General features: G+C 39.7%; 1 protein-coding gene across 2 annotated transcripts in view; it reads right to left on the bottom strand.

The window, feature by feature from the left end:
• Positions 1 to 1,635: 1,635 nt before the first annotated feature.
• The window catches only part of ZNF462 (zinc finger protein 462), a 151,856-nt gene continuing 133,347 nt past the window's right edge, over positions 1,636 to 20,144 (bottom strand). For both annotated transcript variants that reach the window (XM_025360577.1, XM_025360576.1), the window contains exons 11-13: positions 11,868 to 12,000; positions 5,615 to 5,738; positions 1,636 to 4,457 (exon numbers count right to left, since the gene is read on the bottom strand). In XM_025360577.1, coding sequence (XP_025216362.1) covers positions 4,250 to 4,457; positions 5,615 to 5,738; positions 11,868 to 12,000 — 465 coding nt within the window. In that variant the 3' untranslated portion in view covers positions 1,636 to 4,249. The remainder of the gene's footprint in view (positions 4,458 to 5,614; positions 5,739 to 11,867; positions 12,001 to 20,144) is intronic.

The raw sequence follows: 20,144 nt of genomic DNA on the forward strand, positions 1-20,144 counted from the left end.
TTTTGGATGGACAGAAAAAAACACATTTACTATCAAGACCATGTTTCCCAAGGGTTGCCACGATCAATGCAGAGGTGCAGTCAAAGCCTCACACCAGGAAGCTAACGGGTCCAGCAAGCCCCAAACATCTCCAGTGGAAGTCACATCTCCAAATGTTGCATATCTATGCTCACTATTCATGAGCTGTCAGAAGACACATCTCATGTCTGTCCTGTTTCTTGATATAGCTAGCACCAAATATTTGCTCAGAAATCTTGGTTAAGTGCATGGGCAATGCGGTGGGATCAGCATCCTGTACCTTCCAAAGAACAGTTTCTTTCTCTACCAGTTCCTGCCTATGGTGGAGGCTGCTTGGTCATGTGGTCTTCCTAAGCACACTGGAAGCTCACACACTTCCCAGTCCCTTTGTGGACAGGTGGAACAATGTGACTAGATCTAGCCCATAAAAAGAGACTGAAAGTGATGTGTGCTACTTCCTGGATCAGGCATTTGAGTGGGTGAAATACTTCCAAGCTCTCAGCATTGACCTTGAGATTCATGTGTTGAGATGACAGCATCACCACATGGAGCAACCCAGACCCCCGAGTCAACAGGTCTAGGACACCTCACAGACATTCACAGGGAATATGTATAAGAATCAAATCTCTATGGTGCTAAGCCAGTGATTTCAGGATTTGCCTCGTTGCAGCACTTACCATGACTTATATAGCAATAAATTCCATTTATTTTACATAAACAAAGTGAGAATATGGATTAGACATGAACTCAGTAAAAGCACTGTTCATAAAATATTTCATGGAGACCATGTTTATCGCAGTGAAGTCCATTAAGTCACTTTCTCTCCTTTCTGAAAACATACAGGAGAAACTTCTCAACCTGCAGTCCTTAGAAAAGGTTGAGTATCTCTTGAGTATTTGAATAGAAAACATTACTCAGAATGCGATCTTATTGATTGATAGGGATGGGGAGGAGGAAGGGTGAGAACCAAGTTTTTAGAATGAACACGGAACAAATGATTCAGGAGCCATACTTCTAACACTGTTAAGAGACAGATAGTGTAACTCAGCTCTGAGTTAATAATTAATGTTGTTGATTTTAATTTACTTTTCTTCTAGGCTTCAGGACTATTAATTTTTCCATTGCTTTATAACAAGGTAGCTCAAAGAATAAGCTAATGGTGAGAATTATGACTGCAGGATGTGCAGTAAGGTAGTTTGTGGCACAGGCTTTCGTAAGCAAGTGGGGCAATACTGAAATGGATCCTGTGCAGTGGGTGTGACTTGCAGTTAGCTTAAAGTGACTGTGCTTGTGGATTCAGGGTCCCCAGATGCTGTTTAATCACTGGCACTTCCTCCTTCTGAAGTTCACACATCACTTTGATTCACATTTTTGATGGAAAATATTCCTTCCCTAAAACTCCCTCAGTTGATCAATACCTGATGCAGAAATATTAACATTTGAAAATCCCAGCTCAACCTCAACCTCACCTCAGCTTTACCTTTGCTTTCCATACCTGTGTAGATTCAATGACTTAAAATATCTCGTGTACAGGCATTGAAAGATAGTGCTGTAATATTTCTAGATTTCATATCTGTAAATCATATCTGTAAATGATTTACAACAGATGCACATAGACACATGTGAAAAAAATTCTTTATTAATTTCTCACATTTCATTACAAAATGTATGTTGCAAACAACTTGAATAACCTACTTGTGGTTTTTTTGTTTTGTTTTTGTTTGTTTGTTTGTTTTTGTTTTTAAACCCTTGGCTTCAAGGACTCAGGGTCTCCCTATCTTTTATGAAGTTTTGGGAAACACTGATTACGAGAGTCAATAGGTTATCATTTTGCTATTTATTTTCTTCTCTCAAGCTCTGAAAAAAATGTCCTCTGTATAAATTAAACAACAACAAAAAATGTTGTAAATTCTATGTCATTACAGTCAACAGAATTATAATAATGCATCCAAAATGTGCGGCCACAAAATATCAGGTATATGTTTGAAAAAGAAAAAAAAATGACATTCTAGCCTTGTTAAAAGGATAATGGTCCCATATTTTTATTAACAGGTTAGCAAAACAAAATCCAATGGATTACAATATTTACATGTTATTTGAAAAATAAAGTAGTGATAAAAGCATGTCACAATTATTTTCTTTTTTTTTTCCTTTTTCTTTCTTTTTTTGTTTGTTTTTTGGTAACCATTACAAACACCCAATCCAGGTATGGAACTGTTTAATACATTTGAAATGAGGCCAATTAAAAACAAATATAGACACAAAATGAATCTTTGTCTGGATAGTTCACACTTTCCCCATTTTCTGGTTTCCACATGATGGCCCCCATCCCTTAAAAAATTAAATTAAAACAAACATCCTACAAATAAAAATTCTTAACGGTAAGAAAATAAAAGAAGAACATGCTTTTCAAGTAAGCACTTATTCCACAAATGCAACATCTTTCCATGGATTTTATTTGAAGCTGTGTGGGACACTGTCATCTCAGCAATTCCCCTTCCCTTTCTTCCCTCCCACCCTCCCACAACCCTTCCAAGTAAAAAAAAAACAAAACATGAAAACCAAAGGACTCACACATGCACACATGCACACACACACTCATACACGCACACACACACACGCACATCCAAGCACACACACACACGGGCTTCTAAAACCTAGGCTTCAAGAAAAGTTCTTTTCTATTTTTTGGAACGAAACCCTTTGTTCACAATCAGAACATATTATAAATGTAGGCTTAGATTTCGTCTAAGCTGCTCCCTCCTGAAAAAGCTGATATGGGGGACAGAGCAGCTGGCAGCTAGATTTAAAAAAAAAAAAAAAAAAAAAAAGAAAGTAGTTCTCCAGGCTCCTTGTAGGATGCACGTTATTTCTTGTCCACTCTCACCAAAGGGATGGGATTCTAGTACATCCCCTCGTCCCCTAAATAAATGAAAACCCCCCGCAAAACACAATGCCAGCAGAAACAAAACACAGATTTTAAAATCACACACAAAAGCCAGCCAATCCTAACAGAAATTATTTGTGTGAGACGGATAATGCGTGAATTTGACAGGCAACAAAAGGGTGAGGAGGACCTCCTCGTCTGGCCCACAAGCTGCATAGCTGTGCCGAAAGTTTGGTTCTTTAGTTAAATTAAAAAAAAAAAAAAAAAAAAAAAAAAGAAAGTTAACTTCTTTGTTATTTCCATGTTTAAAATAAAAACATTCCTATTCACAAAAAACTAAATCTCCCTTGCCCCGAAATTAAAACAACAATAACAACACACACACGAAAAACAATTCATATGAAAAACTGAATTGTGCTGTGTTTGTAACACTCAAATTGATAGAAAATAAACATGTGGCAAACAAAACTCCACAATCACCTTAAAATTAGCTCACATGAATCTACCAAATTCTAAATTATAGTTGAACACTAATAAACAGCTTACCTGGAATAAAGGATGACAATTCACAAACAGTTATCTAATAATTAAAGTCTGTTTCTTTTTTTTGTTTTGTTTTTTACTAAAATAATTAAAAAAATCACAGTATTTTAAGAAATAAAACCCACATGGGGATTTTAAGCACAATTTGTGTTCCTTTCTTTAAAACTCTTTTTTTTTTTCTCCATTCACCATCTTGCCCAGCAGTTCTCTCTACATTTAACCACAACGACGACAGGTAGTACTGACAAATGCAGAGAGTTCCCTTGGTTAAGTTTGAGGTACTAGGAAACAGGTGACTGTTTTATGCAAAGCAGTTTTTTTTTTTTTGTTTTCTGTTTTTTGTTTTTTTCCCAAAGCGGCTGCAGTTAGGTCTTGAAAAAGCTTAAGGTATTAAAACTAGAAAAACGCACCAAAAGTTGTGCGTCAAAAAGTTGCTCCCCAATGAGAAGTCTTCTACTGTCACGGAGCTTCTGTTTCCATATACTGTCCAAGACCACCACAGGGTGCACCGTACCCTTGGGAGGTGCTTCCATATTCCGCAACAAATGAAACTTCCATGATGAAGATCCGGAAGAAAAGATGTAGTGATGGAAAAGGAGCCACATATTCCAACCATTTAAATAACTTTAATTTACATACTCACTCACACAGGTACCAGTGCTTTGAAAATAGATTGTTCAGTCCTAAAAAGCAGCTTTGTTCTGTCTTCTCTTTTCTGTCCCTCCCTTCTCAGCCCAAGCCAGCCCTCCCACTTTTTCATCACTGTTCAAGTAAGGTTTGATTAAGGATTTCACCAAACGCTTATTCTTTTTTGGCCTCTGCATTCTCCAGGAGAGATTTGTCGGCAGTTACTACACAGATGGCTACTGTTTCATTCTTTAGGGAAAAGTCTATCCCAATGGCCTCGTCATCTTCCTTTTCCTCTATGGAGGGCATTTTAACACTGTTCTCCATGATCTCTTTTGGGTGGATTTCTTCTCTGCTCACCTGCTTGGTGTCATTCAATGCCCTGAAAAAAACATGTATCGAAGAGACAGATGAGTATAGTATATATATTTTTCTTATTAAACAAATAGATAATAAAAACCCTCAAGTGTCCTTATTTTCCTGATCCTATAAAAGCCTTGGGGTTTCCTTTGAACAAATGCCATGGGTGTATGACAAAATACCAAGTGATTCACCCCTGCTATGTTTTGCTTAAGTTATATATTTCTGTATCTTAAAGATTTGAACTTACAGAAGTATCCATTATTATACTATACATTGATTATACCATGTTTTGTTTCTAGGTAAGCATAATCATTTTATGTCACTTCTTCTACTGGATCATCAGTGGTAATAGCAGGAATTGTCTTATGCTCAAAGTCATCAGCCGAACCCAGAAGCTTGGAGATTTGGTCATATTTATTAAGTCTAAAAGAGTAACTCAGGTACTAAAGATTTGTTTGTCAGGTCCTGAAACAAATCATGAAAACAAACTAAAAGCAAAAACCTGAAGATGGAACCCATGTCTTGGGAAGCGTGGTTATATTCTCTGAGGTCTAGACCCTTGAGGCTTCAGGGATCAAGCTTCAGGCTTCATATCACCACACAAGCCACGTTTCCTCCTGAAAAGACCACATCCTTGGTTCTCTCTGTGTCTGGTGGACTAACGGTGCCTTGTTGAGGGGCTGATTCTATGTTCAGGGATCTCATAAGTATTTTACAAGTATGCTCTCACCTACCTGGGAGGCAGGCAGAAGCTGGCTCTGTCCCCGAGGCAGTACATGGGAATGTTCAGGGCCACTCAGGGAATGGTCAGTCACAGAGGCAGGAACAGAAGCCATATCTTTTGACCTCGATTCACATTCTATTATAGAATGTCATGCTACTGAAAACTAAAGGGACATTGGCTGGAGAAAACACTATACTTCTGCACATGGGCTTGAGTGGGACTGGTCGTTCATAAAGATGATTTTTTTCCTTATTTGACTTGTGGCTGGGTGACCATTTTAAAAAACAACAGAAAAGGAGAAACTTGGTTCCTCACCATTGCCTCTCCTCCCATGGCCCAGAAATGTGACACAGAGGGGTGTACATACTGTCAGGGGAACTAAAACGAGAGCCCCTCCCTCCCTCCCTACCTCTTGCTTTGGACAAAGGCATCCTTGAGATGGCCCGACTTACATGCCGTGTCTCAGCACATGTCTTTCCCACTCAGAGCCCTGTGAAAACGCCCGTCCACAAAATTCACATGGAAAACGCTTCTCAGTATTAATAGCAGCTCCGTGGTCAGAAAATCTCATCAGCTCTGCAAAGAGAAAGCAGAAGTGCTACCTGTGTGCTGTGGGAATCAGCAGAATAGGTAAGTCAGCATTCATTAGGATATCTTCTCTCCTACCTTCACTGATAAAGCCATGCGGTGAAAGCAATTTCCAGCTTCCTTACTTTTTCTTAGGTTTCCCCCTTAGGGCATTTCTTGAATAGCATGCAAGAACTGTTTCTGGTTCTTGGGCCCCAACACCTCATTTCTCCTCACCTCCCCAATGCTTCTATCACATACTCTGGGTCTTTCTTGACTGAAGAGCCCCTTGCCCATTCCAAAGGAATCTGAGCATTATTTTTTCCAATTTATTCTCCCCTTTGTGTGATGATTTATATCAGTGCCTCACAGGTTAGCATCTATTCATTTCCTTTTTGACACAGGTTTATCTTTGTTCACTGAAAAGAACATACGCTACCAAAAGCCCTGGACCAGGTTATGTGTTGTGGACCTCAGGGTTTCTACTTGTTCCAAGTAAGGCTGAAGGCTCATGACTTGTGGTCATCCATCATAGGTATTATAATCAATACCTTACAGGGCGGTTATGTGCACTGAATGAGATCTGCAAGCGAAGACTCTACCATGAACATGAATCTGGATGAGTGGGAACCAGTATGTGAACACATGTGCCCAGCTATTGAGAGGTCCTGGCTAGCTGCCCGGCACCTACCCCTCAATTGGTGGTATTTATGAATACGGGGATATGCAGACATTTCTGGACGGTCTGTTGTAAACATCAAATATTGACTTAGTTGTTTTGTTTCCTCCATGGTACTAGGCACATGGTAGAAGTCTGATAAATGTGGATTGGCTGTTTAACTGTTTTCAGGCCACGTCTCCCGGCAAACTCAAAGATAAGAGCTTATATGGCCATTGTGTTAGCCTGAGTTCCTAGCCCATATGTGTTTCATTATACCAGAGGGCCAAGTCTTCATGTAGGTAATAAACGGCAGGACCTTGCCAGTTCTGCAGCCGTGTTGCAGAGTGAGGGCATCGCATAGGGAAGTGTTGATCATCTTTACACTCTGATCACTCTGGTCCACACATACAAGACATTACAGGAAGATGCCTCCTGGTTGAAATGCCCCATCTAGTAAGATTCTCAGGACGATGTTAACAGGATGGGGGGCTCTGTGATGCCTTAATCTTCAGCACAAACAGCTATGTGACTGGGGCCAGTTTTAACAAAAGATGAAACATTTTCTCACAAATTAAGAAGATCACCACACAAGCCATTAAAAATAATTGCACAGACTATCTTCCTTGATTCTTTTCATTGGAAATGAGACAGCACCATCTGCTCTGCGCATTAATTCCTTAGCAGGGATTATCTTGGGCAAGAAATCAACAGAATGCCTTCCTGACTCCTCCCCAACTGCATAATGAGAGGGGGGTGGGGAGGATTCTGCTGGGGTTAATTTTGATTTCTTCATGCCTGGATTCTTCTCTTTCAAATCTCCCCTGAGCTTCCTAGGCAGGACCTGCAGCGTGTCCATATTCAGTCCAGCGCTTGCGTTTAGAAAGGAGGTAGGGAGTGGGATGCCTGAGAGGCTGTGAATCCCCTAAACTGAGGGTGTCTGATAAAAGTCTAAATTGCCAATAAGAGGAATAATGTTCCTGGTACACTTGCTCCGTTACCCTTAATCTGTAAACAGGAAACCAGTCATCTGTCCTTTCCAATGGCACATAATAAGTTCCATCCTCAGAGGAGGAGGCCACTGGGCACTGGCCACTCTTCCAAGAGCTCTCCACCAGCCCGAGAGCTGCGCGCAAGCCACCTCCGGCCCTCTGCTCCTAGAAGCTGGGATGCCTGGCAGAAACACCCGAGGCTATTGTGTGCATTTCTTCTTCTTGCCAAGAATATACCTAGATGGTGGAAAGTTGATTCTCGGTCTATTCAAAGGAGTTGGGACAAAGGAGGCTGCTCTTTCAAGGATCGGTGAGGGGGAAGGGAAGGTTTAGGCTTGTAATTTCCATTAACATGACTGGAAGTTACTCATGTAAATCCCCCACCCTCTGAGAGGAATACGTGCTTCTCCACCCTGAGGGCTTTTTTTTTTTTTCCCCATGTAGTAAAGCTCATGAATGTGGATACTATACTTTTCCCAGTGAGAAGCGGAGACCCTGAAGTTCTTTCCAGCCAACCCACTCCTGTGTAATGCCACAGTGCCAAGTAAAAGGGGGCTGCCAAGTAGGGTAAAATGAGGAGGTCTGCCTCGTGTCCCACACACATCCCAACTACCATCTTCTAAATTCGAGTTTTCTTTCTCTCCTTTTCTTTTTGTATAAGGAGTCACAGGGGAGCAGAAGCCTAGAAGGTATTTTGTCTTTATAATGCTTATAACCTTTGAAATCACACATGCTCAGCTTTAGAGGTTAAAAAGCCACAATAATATCCAATGAGAAATAATTTGTTTCCAGAGGAGAAAAGGCAAGGCCATAGAGCATTATGAAGAAAAAGGAGTCTTTCTGTCAAAAGTATCCTCTCCCAGAAAAGTCCGGTAATAGTGCAGGGATGTTAAGAAATCATTGTGAAGAACCTACTCATGAAATGGTTTGAAAAAGAAGAAGAAAAAAAAAGCCATGCTTCTCCGATCACAACCATTTTCCTTGTAAGAAATGGACTAATACAGCCCCTACTGATAAAAGTAATAACTTTATGAGAACAATCAACCTATATGGTAAGGATGTTTTATTTGTCCATGTCTTTTTCAGGTTAACTGTAGGCACAGGGTTTTTGAAAGGGTAGTGTATCTTGGCTGTCATTTCCTGCTGACTGTCTTGATCAGGGGTTCAAGAGCCAAACTGGAGGCCCCCCTCTGCAAACCCATAGTCTTCAGCCCTGGCATCATGGTAGGAGGGTGAGTGCAAGTCAGGAAAAGGAACAGGGAACACCTTGGAGCGAAGTAGCCCACCAATAGGCTTCCTTAATGTTTGCAGACAGAACAAGCAGAAAACACAAATAAATTCTGCAAAACGGCTCCTTAGAGCAGGGTCCCAAAGGCCACGGAATCCAGAGATTTCAGGGCCAGGTCCCCTTCAATGAAGATTACACTACTCGAGGCATTGGGAAAGTGATGTGCAGGGTAAGAAGAGGGCTTGCCTTTGGAGCTAAAAGATGTAAATTTGAATTGAATTTCATCTCCAGGGTTTATGTTTTTTTGTTGTTGTTTGCTCGTTTTGTTTTTTACTTTGAACATGCTCTTAAATATCCTGGGTCCTAATTTTTCCATTTGTGAAATCACAAAAATAACACCTACATTGCAGGCTTATCATTTTATTAGGTAACTGCTATATTCTAGGAACTGGGCGAAGGTCTTGTGTGTTATCTCATTTGATCTTTACAACAACCCATAGAACCACACCCTGGATAGCCAAAACAATCTTAAGCAAACAGAACAAAGTTGGAGGCACCACCTTACCTGACTTCAAAATTGACTACAAAACTATAGTAATCAAAACAGCATGGTACTGGCATAAAAACAGATACACAGACCAACAGAACAGAATAGAGAGCCCAGAAATAAATCCACACATTCATGGTCCATCAGTTTTCAACAAAGGTGCCAAGAACACATAATGGGGAAAGGGCAGTCTCTTCAATAAATGGTATTGGAACAGGTGGATATCCACATGCAGAAGAATGAAATTAGACCCTTATCTCACACCAGATACAAAAATCACCTCCAAATGAATTAAAAACTTGAATATAAGACCTAAAACTATAAAACTACTAGACAAAAACAAAGGGGAAAAGCTCCATGACATTGGTCTGGGCAATGATTTTTTGGATATGACCTCAAAAGCATGGGCAACAAAAGCAAAAACAGATAAACAGAATTACATCAAACTAAACAGCTTCTGCACAGCCAAGGAAACAATCAACATAGTAATAGACAACCTATGGAATGAGTGATAATATATGCAAACCATACATCTGATAAGAGATTAGTACCCATGCTATATTAGAAAATCAAGCTACTCAATAGAAAATAACCTGATTAAAAAATGGCAAAGGATCTGAGTAGACATTTCTCAAAAGAAGACATACAAATGGCCACCAGGCATATGAAAAAATGTTCAACATCACTAATCATCAGGGAAATGCAAATTAAACCACAATGAGCTATCACTTCACACCTGTTATTATCAAAAAGAATAAAGATAACATGCTAGAGAGAATGTGGAGATAAGGGAACTCCTGTGCACCTCAGCGTTGGTGGGACTGCAAATTAGTGCAGCCATTATGGAAACAGCATGGAGGTTCCTCAACCAATTAAAAGTAGAACTACCACATTGATCTAGCAATCCCACTTCTAGGTATATCCAAAGGAAATGAAAGCAGGATATTGAAGACATATCTGCACTCTCACGTCCACTGCAGGGTTATTCATAATAACCAAGATAAGTAATCAAGCTAGGTGTCCATCAAAAAATGAATGGATAAAGAAAATGTGGTATATACACACATGAAATACTATTCACCATTAAAAAATATGAAATCCTGTCATCTGTGACAACAGAGATAAACTTGTAGAACATTACGTTAAGTGAAACGAGCCAGGCACAGAGAGGCAGACACAAATACTGCATGATCTCACTTATATGGGGAATCTAGAAAAGTCAAACTCATATAAGCAGATAGTAGAATGGTGGTTACCAGGGGCTTGGGGATTTGGGGAGATGTTGTTCAAAGGATACAAAATTTCAGTCAGATAGGAAGAATAAGTTCAAGAGATCTATTGTACAACACAGTGACTACAGTTAATAACAACATATTGTATACCTGACAATTGCTAAGAGAGTAGATTTTAAGTGTTCTCACCATAAAAATGACAAGTATGTGAGGTAATGCATACTTTAATTAGCTTGATATAATTTTCCACAATGTGTATGTATTTTGAAACATGTTATACATCATAAATATATACAATTTTTATCAATTAAAAATAATTTCAAAATAAATTTTAAAAGTCTGAAATCTGAAGTTTTAAAGTTCAAAAAAAATCTTTACAACAATCTTAGGAGGGAGATGATATTATTCTCATTATTATGACTGTTATTATTTTACAGATGACGAATGTACAAGGAGATAAAATAATTTACCCGAAGCCATCTAGATAGTAAGTAGCAGAACTGGAAACCAAATTCGGCAGGCTAAATGCACAGTTCTCTTAGTCATGAGATTAAAGAAAAATGTTATATAAAAACCACCAGCACTGAGGCTAGCACATAATGATGCTCAGTAACGGCAACTATTCTCATCTCTGGGTCGATATCTGCAATGTTGATTTCTGATGTTTATGTTATCCACGTGCTTTTGATAAATCTGCAATAACTAAAGTAATATATCTCAACCTATATTCTTGTATATATAGTCTGGGGTTTTCCACAATATTCTATGTTGAACAATATAGAAAACCAACGCTGAATCACATAAATGTATATCCACAACTAAATATACTTTTGAAAACTTTTTCATTCTGAAATGATTATAGACTCACAGGAAGTTAGAAAAATAGTACCAAAGTCCCACAAAACCTTCCCCAGTGTATTCTGTAAATACATAGTTGAATGAGAGAGGTGGTCTCTCTTTCTCTCTCTTTACAAAGCAAGTCAGAGCACAAAGGGGGTTAAGAAAAGGGTCATGCAGACGGACATCAGGGGGTAGGGGCTCAAGTTCTTTGCACCCTCCCCTACAGTTCCAGCAGTGTGTGCCCCAGCAGCAGTAATTTTAAATAAGCATTCAACTGGAAGTTCATTCTCATTCCTCTAGAGCTCTACAGTGTCATCCATCTTGCTGTCTGCTTGTCCTTATTCTGAAGATTCCCTAGATACCAGTTTTCCTTATTAAAAACAAATCACTGCCATCTATTTTTTCAACAAACATATATCTATAATTAGGGAGAAAATGTCTGTTTTCCTTGGCGTTTCTATAGCTAGTAATAGTTTACAAAGACACAGCTCTTGATGTGTTTCCTAAGTCAGTCTGTTCTGCTACTTAACTAAGAAGGATCATTCCTTCTGTTACTCCCACAACAATCTCCTGCCTCCCTTCTGTCTCACTACGGACATGACAGATGCCATCTGGGATTGGGAGGGCAGGATGAGACTAACCTCTGTCTTCAGTCTTGCTGTTCATTTCGTCTTCCTTGTCCTCATCATCACTGCTGGAGCTCTCCATTTTCTCCTTCATCTGTTCCAGCTGATCCAAGTTAACCCGTCCAACCAGCTCAAAGTTACGGCTTACCTGAAAAAGGCCCAAACAAATGATGGAATAATAAGCCGCAGACCAAATAGGATTCTTCCTGATGGAGAGATCTTTCCGACATCATTTTACTGTGACTGTGGTTTCGCAACCAGGACCAAGCAACTCCAGGGCCTAAGAGTTCTTTGACTTTGTTTTGACTCTTTTGGAGATGGAGCTGCCCTTTGCTCCCGCATTCCATCATTTTCACTGGAACTTTTGCACACTGGCCCTTCATTACCAAACTTGTGAAGAAACATGAGCTGTAGTATGCAGGAGACCAAAAGTAAAATGAAGCCTAGAGTATAGAGTAAATATCCAAAACACACTTGTTATTTTAGTTGAATTCAAAGGTGTAACTCTCATAACAACCCATGTTTCAAATACTTCTGCAGGTGAAGAAATTCTGCAAGCATGCTGACCACTAGCAATGAGACACAATACAAGCTTCTTTGCCATCATCCCATCAACCAGGGTGTTGCGGGGTGTCCCAGCCTAGGCCAGATGACAGCCATCTGATCCTGAACTCTAGTTTAAATGGAAGATAATTATTATTATGTCAAGCATTACTACTGTTTTTGAAGCTGACCACAGCCTATATATCAAGGCTGGGATTATCTGAGGAAAACCTAGATGACTAACCCCTAAAAGCCCTTTTAAAGTGTTAACTATGGCTGGTTTTTATTTATGTAAAATGTGGTCAGAATAATGTGGAAATCCAAGCTTTCTTCAAAATATCATTGGAGGGAAACAAAAATCTATACTAAGAAAAGTCTTTAATGATTTTCCATTTTGGGTTCTCAGATCAATGGCAGCACAAAATTTACCTTCATCATGAATTGATTTTCAGAACCTCTCCAGTTGCATGCATAGAATGATCAGGAATGACAAGCTGGTGCAGGGTTAAAGTCAAAAAACTGCCCTGGGCTACGTGTCTATGTAAGGTGTTATGCTCCCCTTGTTGGAGGCATGGGGAGGGTACACACAAGATGAATGAGATCTGGTTCTGGCCTCCAGAGGCTCACAGTTGAGTTGAAGAGGGAAGACAGACATCATTAATCAGATTCCAAGGCAGACTTCCCTAGCTGCCACAGTAGAGACAGAGTGTGATGAAGGCACAGGAGAGGAAAGAGATAATTTACAAGACAATTCCAAAATAGTCTCTGGGACCAGACTGGAACAAAGATTTGCTGAATGCCACCGATTCCATGTGTCTGGCAGATGGGAACATCATCATCGATTGTGACAAATGTAAAGAGCCTCAGAGTACCAGGCCTTAGATACTGAGGCTGAATACTGTCCCAACAACATCCTGTAAGAGATAGGTAGCCGCCGGGCGCGGTGGCTCACGCCTGTAATCCCAGCACTTTGGGAGGCCGAGGCGGGTGGATCACAAGGTCAGGAGATCGAGACCACGGTGAAACCCCGTCTCTGCTAAAAATACAAAAAATTAGCCAGGTGCGGTGGCGGGTGCCTGTAGTCCCAGCTACTCAGGAGGCTGAGGCAGGAGAATGGCGTGAACCCGGGAGGCGGAGCTTGCAGTGAGCTGAGATCGCGCCACTGCACTCTAGTCTGGGAGACAGAGCAAGACTCCGTCTCAAAAAAAAAAAAAAAGAGAGAAAGAGATAGGTAGCATTCAGAAGGGGGAGAACTCAGGGAAAAACCTCTTTTAAAACAGGAGAAACAATACACTGATCTATCTGTAACAATGAAATCCATGAAATTAGTTAACTTTGAAAACAACTCAACATGGGGGTGGACAAGACGCAGACAACAATCCCAAAGCTAAACAAGCAGGGAAGGCAACTTCTTGTTTTTCTCAATTAAACAAGTTCTAAAAATTAAGGGACTAAGGCAAGAGGAAGAGAAAGAGGTCAATTCCGAATCCTGATTTCTCTTTCTTCCCCTCTAAGTCCACAGTAACAGTTTCCAAAGGAGTTTTGCTCGTAGCACCTTACTAACTAGGGCTTTAACATTTTCATTGATTTCCTTTTATGACATAAAAGTAAAAAGGGATAGCACAAGAACATGTGCTTTGAATTCAGACAGACCTGAGTTCAAGTTTAGGATTTGCCATTAACCACTAGATTCTGGATAAATCACTCAGTATATGTACTTGATATATTTATTTGTAAAAGGAGGTCAGCATAGTGCCTGAAACACAACAGACCTCCAACATGTAATTTCCTTTCCCTTTTCTGGGAATGTGAGCCTTTTCTAGTTTTGGCTCTTGGGAATGCTCACAACAAGCATTGTAAATGCATATTTACGAAGTTATGTTTAGCCACAAAGTCTACATTTTAGCCAAACAGCATTTATGATAAATATTTGAATAAAAAGTTTTCTGGCTTGCTGGTTTTTCAGGAAAAGTGGGCAAGGTTCCAATTTGCCTAATTTTTAAATACATTTGAAGAAAAGTATTTTTAAGTGACTAGTACATAAAAGGCAGCCTTTCCTGAGCCACTTTCTCCTGCACTTCTCACCATTAGTAATCAGGGAAACTATAAATACAAAGGACATAAGGGGTGGGCTGTCACCAGGAAACAAAAATAATGAAACCAAGGAGACCAAAGAAGAATCCTCAAACATCTGCTTTAATCCAGTTGTATTCATTCATTCATTCATTCATTCATTCATTCATTGATCAAGGATTCCTGGAGGGCTGGCTTGCTATGTGCCAGCCTCTGGGGTCCAGGCTGGAACCCCTGCTTCTTTTGGAACTCTTGGTGACAGAAGGAGATCTGTCACCAAACCAAATGTTATTTTTTTCCCCCCTCATTCTGGGTTTTTTTGAAGACTGTATTTGTCCATTTTCCCAGCACCATCATCCCTTCACTGGAAAACTGTTAACATTTTAAATTCTGCATGATTTTAAAATAGTACATGACATTTTCACAGTATGATGTTCATCCCAGGCTAACCCAGGATTTATTTGGTCCTGAAGATTTCTAAAATCTTTGCTAGGCAATTAAAAGATTTAAAAATGAGAACCAAAATTTTTGCTATGTAATTAGAATATTTTAAAATAAAAACTCTTTATTGTTTTGGGTTATGACGGTATTTGAAATCCCCAAGCCATCCATCTAAATATTAATCCTAACACAAAAGGAAGACTCTTTTCTGCATTCCTGAGCCCATTATCATTGTTTACCTGGATTACTGCAAGCCCCTTCCCCTCCCGTGTTCGTCTCCCAGCACCTACTCTTGTCCCTTCTTGTACCTGATTCTTTAGTGTGGTCAAAGCAATTTTTTAAAAAATTTAAATCTCTTCATGTCAGTCTCTGCTTGCCCTGAGGATGAAATACAAATTTCTTACTGTCATTTACATGGCGGGCTCTCATGTTATTCTGGCCCATCTTCTCCACGCTCCCCCTTGCTCCCACCACCCTGAACTTATGGAGGTCCTGGAATATGTCATGCCCTTGAGGAGTCTGTGCCGCCACCATCTCACCTGTCTGAAACTTGCTCATGCCTGCCGGCTTCACGTGTTGAGTCGTTAATCTCCTAGCCCCGCTTCTGTCACTTCTTCTGGGAGACCTTCTCTAAACTCCTCCTGTGTTCAATATCCTTGCTCCATGTGTTCATAGCACTCTGCACCCCCACTTCAAGAGCATACCCCATTCAGTAATGAATTGTTTATGGCCTGCCCCTCCCCAGTCCAAATACAAACTATGAGAACAGACTTGCTGTGAGTCTTACTTACAGCTGAATCCCCACTGGCCAGTACAGTGTCTAGATTAAGAGAGGGTGTTATTCTCTCCTCCTGGCTACTGGATATCTTCATTTTCATTTCAAATCGTTTCTTTTATATAAATATTCACAAAAAATTTATGAAAATACAGAAAAACTCATTTGAAGTTCAACTCCCTATACATAATAACTGTTAATGAATTATTGTATTTCTGTATTCCTATTCTCCATCCGTAGCTTATTTACATTACTGTTATCATTTAAAACAAACAAGTGTATATCCAGCTTTTTCATGCCTGGCATAGTGTACACATCATTCTCTGAATAAATATAATTTTAATCACTACATAGCATTTCATCAAGTGGATATATGACAGTTTACTTGACTATGCATTCCCGCATGAATTTACAGTGGATCATTTCTGGCTTTTCATTATTAAAAATGTTTGTTACAAAAAACAATGAACCTTATTGTATTTAAGCCTTTCTTTCATGCTTAGTTTTAATTTTATAGGCTAAATTTCCAGATGTGAAATTACAGGGTCAAAGTCAAAGGGTATAGACTTTATAAAAGTTCCCATGTATTTTGAACTGATTACACCACTTTCTGGGCCCGGAGATTGGTGTGTATTTGAATAACTCCTTGATGATGCAGACGACATACTGAGAGAAACACACTTTTCCCCTCTAAAGATGAGAAGCAGTTTATTACCATTTCCCCAAAGGCCCACAACAAAGGGAGAAAGAGCAAGCTTAAGAGTTTGAGATTTAGAACCCGGCTCCTTGTAGGCTCCTTCTGCAGGTGAAAGAGGCCGCATGTTCTTGAAGGGTGGATTGTTCAGACACATAATAATTCAGACTAGAAACCCATATGCAGATCTTTATTCCTGTGAAAGCTATTTGTGAATGCCCACTCACTCAAGGTGCCCTATGAAGGCCACTAACCCAGAGTTTGAAGTGATCCATCTAATGAGAATGTGAGATGAGGGCTGGGTGTGGTGGCTTACACCTGTAATCCCAGCACTTTGGGAGGCTGAGGTGAATGGATCACTTGAGGTCAGGAGTTTGAGACCAGCCTGGCCAACACGGTGAAACCCCGTCTCTACTAAAAATACAAAAATTAGCCAGGCGTGCTGGCAGGTGCCTGTAATCCCAGCTACTTGAGAGGCTGAGGCAGGAGAATTGCTTGAACCTGGGAAGTGGAGGTTGCCAAGAGCGAAGATCATGCCACTGCACTCCAGCCTGGGTGATAGAGGAAGACTCCGTCTCAAAAAAAATAATGATAATAAAATAAATAAATAAAAATAAAAGTAGGATGAGGTGTCAAATGTTTTTTCCTTTAACACTGAAGTGAGGACACTGCAAAACCACTTCCACATTCAAACTTAAAGTTCAAGCTTTGTCTATTTGTTGACTTTTAACTATTCAGCAAAATGGTTTAGATCTGGTCTTAGCATGTATTTCCATACTTCTGGCATATTCTAAGGTGATAATAATTATATGTGACTTACAAATATTATCAAGTTGACTATGCATTTTCATATTGTACTAGGGTAGCAAATCCAGTCTGATAGAAGACTGATATAAATGTGCTTGCTAATGACAGAATGGAACTGGAACCCTTATCTTCAGATTACATTGCAGGCATCAAATAGGAGAGATTGTGATTGAGAAAGTCCACTTAATGTTTCCAGAGTTTTCAACTGTAAGGCTGCCCCTCTTACTTAACATTTGTACCTTCAAACAGAGGCACCCAGCCAGGATGCTCATATTACCTAATACTGCATGTGGATGTTAAAAAGAATGCACAGTGCTGCGAAGATTTTGAATGACTTATAACACAGGCTGGTACACTTTTTGTGTAAAGGGCCAGATAAGTAAATATTTTAGGCTTTCTGGACCCTATAGTCTTTGTTACAACTATTCAACTGCTGTTGTAGCTCAGAAGCAACCATAAACAGTAAGTCAATGGATGAGCATGGCTGTCTTCCAATAAAGCTTTGTTTAGGGAAAATGAAATCTGAATTTCCTATTTCACATTACAGTTTTTTTGATACTTTTTCAATCATTAAAACATATCAAGACCATCCTTAGAGGGTGGACCATATGAAAAAGGAGGTGGGCCAGATTCGGTCCTTGCACCATAGTTTCCCAACCCCTGACTTACTAAGTGGTCTACTCAACAGACAGGTCTTCTTTGCCTGTCCTCAAAAATCAGAATGGGAATGAGGGAAAGAAAACAGTTGGAGAAAGATTCAGCAAAGTATTGTCTCTATGATTTCTTACAGCAAGATGGTCAAAAGTGCAGGTAAAAAAATCTTGCTTTCTCAGATAAGAATACCTCAATTAGAGTTCTTGTAAAAGCTTCAAGGAAGGATATTCAAAGTTTGTCCATACTGTCCCAAATGGTTGCGTGTCCTTGTTTCCCATGGCTGAATAATATGCTATCGTGTATTTATGTACCACTTTTTAAAGAATGCATCCATCAATGGATCGTTAGGCTGCCTCCATGTCTTGGCTATTCTATTGTGAATGCTGTTGCAGGGAACATGGAAGTGCAGTAGCTATTTGAGACACTGATTTTGTTTCCTTTAGTTAAATATCCAGAAGTGAGATCACTGTATCATATGGTACTTCTATCTTTACTTTTCTGAGGAGCTTTCATGCTGTTTTCTCTAATGGCTCTCCCAATTTACCTCCCTATCAACAGTGCACAAGGGTTCCCCTTTTCTTCACATATATCAAACCATCACATTGTACACCTTACATCTATACAATTTCATTTATCAATTATACCTCAATAAAGCTGGGCGGGGGGGGGGGGGGGGCGGGTGGAGAAAGAAAAGATATTCAGCCAAACAAACCAGTCAGGCAGTATTAAAGTTCTATGGAACCTGAGCCATGAAACTGTATTTGTTGTGCACTGTGCTCCTCTCCAATTTTAAAACTACCTCTTATCAAGCAAGTAACATGCTGAATTGTGCTTCTCTGTTTAAACTTGTCTCACCTAGTTGCTTATAAACTCTTCCAGGGTAGCAACCATTTGTTATTTAGCTTTATAGGCTCAGTGCAGAGTCATCCACTTGACACACAATAAATGCTATCTGAATTTACCAGTAACATGAAAACCCATGAAAGATCATAAAGTATAAACACTTCATAATATTGCCATAAGATCAACCTACAGAATGGGAGAAAATTTTTACAATCTACCCACCTGACAAAGGGCTAATATCCAGAATCTACAAAGAACTTAAATTTACAAGAAAAAATCAAACAACTCCATCAAAAAGTGGGCAAAGGATATGAACAGACACTTCTCAAAAGAAGACATTTATGCAGCCAACAGACACATGAAAAAATGCTCATCATCACTCGCCATCAGAGAAATGCAAATCAGAACCACAATGAGATACCATCTCACACCAGTTAGAATGGTGATCATTAAAAAGCCAGGAAACAACAGGTGCTGGAGAGGATGTGGAGAAATAGGAACACTTTTACACCGTTGGTGGGACTGTAAACTAGTTCAACCATTATAGAAGACAGTGTGGTGATTCCTCAAGGATCTAGAACTAGAAATACCATTTGACCCAGCCATCCCATTACTGGGTATATACCCGAAGGATTACAAATCATGCTGCTATAAAGACACACGCACATGTATGTTTATTGTGGCACTATTCACAGTAACAAAGACTTGGAACCAACCCAAATGTCTATCAATGATAGACTGGATTAAGAAAATGTGGCACATATATACCATGGAATACTATGCAGTCATAAAAAAGGATGAGTTCATGTCCTTGGTAGGGACATGGATGAAGCTGGAAACCATTCTGAGCAAACTATTGCAAGGACAGAAAACCAAACACCGCATGTTCTCACTCATAGGTGGGAATTGAACAATGAGAACATTTGGACACAGGATGGAGAACAGCACACACCAGAGTCTGTTGTGGGGTTGGGGGGAGCGGGGAGGGATAGCATTAGGAGATATACCTAATGTAAATGACAAGTTAATGGGTGCAGCACACCAACATGGCACATTTATACATATGTAACAAACCTGCATGTTGTGCACATGTACCCTAGAACTTAAAGTATAATAATAAAATAAAATATTGCCGTAAGATTTGCATCCCATGAAATAAAGTTGCTTGTTAATGAGAAAATGAGTGGACACTTTCTAAATGATTTTGTTTCAATACTTACCAAAGATCGATTATGTGCTAAAAATACCCCTGTAGTTTTCACATGTATCACTTATCCCTTATGACCATTGTGTAGTAAATGTGTTGCCTTCTATATTTGTAGGTGAAGAGCACAAAACAGGAAAGTGATAAAGCCAGGATTAGTTAGGACTCAGATCTCCAGATGACACAGTTCAAGCTTTTCCCATTATAATGCAAATCATCTGCCGAAATGCAAAATTACTCACAAAGTATGTCAAAACT

This window comes from Theropithecus gelada, chromosome 15, assembly GCF_003255815.1.
Source record: "Theropithecus gelada isolate Dixy chromosome 15, Tgel_1.0, whole genome shotgun sequence".
NCBI classification, from domain to species: domain Eukaryota; kingdom Metazoa; phylum Chordata; class Mammalia; order Primates; family Cercopithecidae; genus Theropithecus; species Theropithecus gelada.